General features: G+C 41.5%; 1 protein-coding gene across 1 annotated transcript in view; it reads right to left on the reverse strand.

Moving 5' to 3' along the window:
• CSUI_002717 (cap-gly domain-containing protein) overlaps positions 1-3,365 on the reverse strand; it is a gene marked incomplete at its 3' end in the record, with an annotated part of 10,289 nt that overhangs the window by 655 nt on the left and 6,269 nt on the right. The window contains exons 5-6 of the mRNA XM_068062916.1: positions 2,160-2,968; positions 836-971 (exon numbers count right to left, since the gene is read on the reverse strand). Coding sequence (XP_067925107.1) covers positions 836-971; positions 2,160-2,968 — 945 coding nt within the window. The remainder of the gene's footprint in view (positions 1-835; positions 972-2,159; positions 2,969-3,365) is intronic.

Genomic DNA, 3,365 nt, shown 5'->3' on the forward strand with positions numbered 1-3,365 from the left:
AAAGAAAGAAGAGAGGAACGAGGAAAGAGAAGAAGATTTTTTGTAGACACGAAAGGAAGTGAGAGAGGGGTATCTGATCAATAGACATGCTCGTAAGGAAGGAAAGGTGAGAGAGAAGCTTGCTGTTGAGAATCTTACTCTCTCTCTATTGCTAGGTAGACACGAATAGACTAGAAGGAATGTCTATCTTACGTGACGGAGGGAAGAGGAATCTCCTAGTAGCCAGAAAGAAAAGAAAAGATATCTCAGTCGCTCATCTAGTTAGAGGTGTAGATAGAGGAGTAGATTCATATCTTGTCAACATGGAAGAGACTGGGGAGATACCTCGCTTCTATGGAAGTAGATATATGTCTACATACCTACACATACATACAGAGGGACATCGGTAGATAGATAGAAAGGTATTTAGATAGATTATAGATCGCATAATAGAGAAAGATAGAGACAGACAGATAAATACTTTATATAGGTATAAGTAAAGGTCTTTAGGCAGTTTGGCATGCATTCAAAGAGAGCGCCTTAAGGAGGTGTAGAAAGATATACGTAAAGATAGATAGACAGATAATATGGAGGTAGGTAGATAGATATATACAGAGATAGATAGATGGGTAGATGAGCTGTTCGAGTGTGTTGTTGATTTGAACTTCCTCCTTCCTTCATTCCTTCTGTATCGGTTGAGTCGATGCTGTATGCATCGATTGTCCCTCCCTGTTTTCCCCCTTGCCCGCTGCTGTAATCTAGCTCTTCTAGATTGGATACACACACCTCCATTCTCCTACATAGAGATATACATGTAAACAGAAAGAGACAGGCACAGAGAAAGACACGGCTATACCTGTCTCTGTGGAGAAGAGGCGCCGAAACCTCCGCGGGCGATAGACGAAGAAGAAGAAGAGAGAAGAAAAGGATTTCCTTGCAGCATTAGTCGCTCGATCTTCGGAAAGCACTTAGATAGAAATATCGCTGTCTCCCTACACAAGAAGAGAAGAAGAGATACGATGAAAAGATAAGAGAATAGGAGAAGAAGAAGAAAAGAGGAGAGAAAGAGAGGAGACAAAAAGAAGAGAAGCGTGAAAAGGAGACAGTGTGATAGATACATATGTGCGACACCGGAAAAACTCGAGAGAGAGTAGCAATCTAGTGAATGGGAAATCTCTATTGTACAGGAAGACGAAGAGAAGAAGAAGAGCATCCATAGAGACAGAAGAAGAGAAAGAGAAGAAAGAATGAAAAGGAGAGTCGTATCGAGACAGAAAGAGAAGTGAAGTGAATCAACTCACCTCAGTACCTCTTCTCTCTCTTGTATATATCACGTCCCATACATAGACACAACGGAATACTACGCCTGTAGACATACATATGTATACATGTATAAATGTCTATATACATCTACTTGTAGAGGGGGGAGTGATGTGTACGGACTCTAATTCTTTGTGCATGCGAAGTTCAGAGAAAGAGCGGAAGATTCTTTGAAAAACGCGGGTCTGTTGGAAGAAGGAAGCATGCAAAGAAAGAGGACGCGTCTGCCCGTACGAAGAAGAGAAGAAACCGAGTGTATAGACACACGAGAAGTTTCAGACATAGAAAAGACTAGGGAAGAAAACAGGCGAGGGAAGATGATCAACCGGCAGCATGTATACAGAACGAAACATCCCGAGAAAGAGAATTTCCACAGAGACTTAGATACAGATGGTTTTGTCTCCTACATGAGCCCCCCCTCCCTCTCTTTCCCTTGATCTCTCTATATACTTATCTCTATCGACAGATCTCAACTCGTTCACAGCTATCTGTCTATCTATCTTTAATCTATCTATCTACACGCGCCTACATAGACAGAAAGAGAAATAGATAGATAGACTGAAGACAGATAGATAGATAGATATGGGTGCAGAGAGACATGCAGACATGAATACACGTGTATATAGTTAAACATATGCCTACCTCCAGCTATACTTCAAGTCCCCATGTATACGCAGCTAGATAAACGGCATACACGTATATATGTATATATATATCTAACTACATACATTGAGTAGAAGAAGGAAGTGATGAGAAGATGCGGCTATAGTGTGAGAGGATGATATATGGAGAGACGAAAAGAGATCTTCTCTCTTTCTCTACCGCCTCCTTCAATCGAGATCTTTTCCTTCCATGCCTACCAAGTATCGATTTGATTTTCTTCGAGACATAGCTCGATAACCTTATTTCGTCTCTCTTCAGAAAGAGAAGAAGAAATACAACCCCAGAGATCTTCACTTGTAATCTTTTCTTCTTCTTCTCCCGTCTGTTCATGTTTCTCTTTCTCTTTCTTCTTCTTCTCGTCTTCTGCAATTCCTCTTGGAGTCGATCTACCACCATCGACATTCCTGTCAAGATCGAGATTTTCTTCTTCTGTTCGACTTATGCTTTTCTCCCTTTCTTCTGCCTCTGCATGCAGCAATGGAAGTTGATCAGGCAGAGGAGGAGGAGGAGGTTGTTTGGCTGTACATACACCGGGGAGTCGATTGTTTAGCATACATAGAGTATCGAGATGAGGAAAGTACATAAAAGTTGAAAGACAAGACATCCATGAGGATATCTCATTCTCGGATATATCTAGCCATGTTAAACGAGCAAACAGCAACGTCGATGATCGACATGTCTCCTTCTTTCTCTTCTCTTCTTCTTCTTCATCTCTTTCATTCGTAGACTTATCCTTCACAGAAGAAGAAGAAGGTGTTCGTTCTGAGCCACGTCCACGAAGTGTCGTCGATTCTTCTGTGTTTCCTTCTGCTTCTTGATCTCCTTCTTTTCTTCTTTCTTCACGAGATTCATCTTCCACTTCCGCGACTTTTTCGTCTTCTTTTTCTTGATCGTCGGTGCCGAGATGGCTTGAAGGGAGAAAGAAAGGGAGAGAAGTTGGATCTAGAGAATTCGCACGAAGAGAAAGACGCTCGACTTTCGGTGCTAAGCCAGTCAAGAAAACGAGCTAACAGACAAACAAGCCAAGAAATACAAAGAAAGAAAGAAAGAAGAGGAAAGAAAGAGATCAGAAAGAAAGATAGGGATAGGAAAGAGGTAAGTAAGAAGAACGGGAGAGATAAGAGGAAAGAAAGAAGTAAGAAGGAAGAAAGAAAGAGATAAGGGGAGAGAGACGCGAAAGAAAAAGAAGAAAAAGGAGAAAAGAAAACAGCCACACACGGCGTGAAAGAAGAAGGAAGCATGTCTTTCTTCCTCTTCTTCAACTTCGTATCTCACTGCTTTTCCTTCTTTGCTTTCTATCTTCCTTTCACGTCAGAAAAGAAGAGACAGACACTGGAGTTAATGAACAAATGGAGAACATGTCTCTTCTCCTTCCTTCCAGATATATCTCAACTTGACCCGCC

Source organism: Cystoisospora suis (genome assembly GCF_002600585.1).
Source record: "Cystoisospora suis strain Wien I chromosome Unknown contig_1133, whole genome shotgun sequence".
Lineage (NCBI taxonomy): Eukaryota > Apicomplexa > Conoidasida > Eucoccidiorida > Sarcocystidae > Cystoisospora > Cystoisospora suis.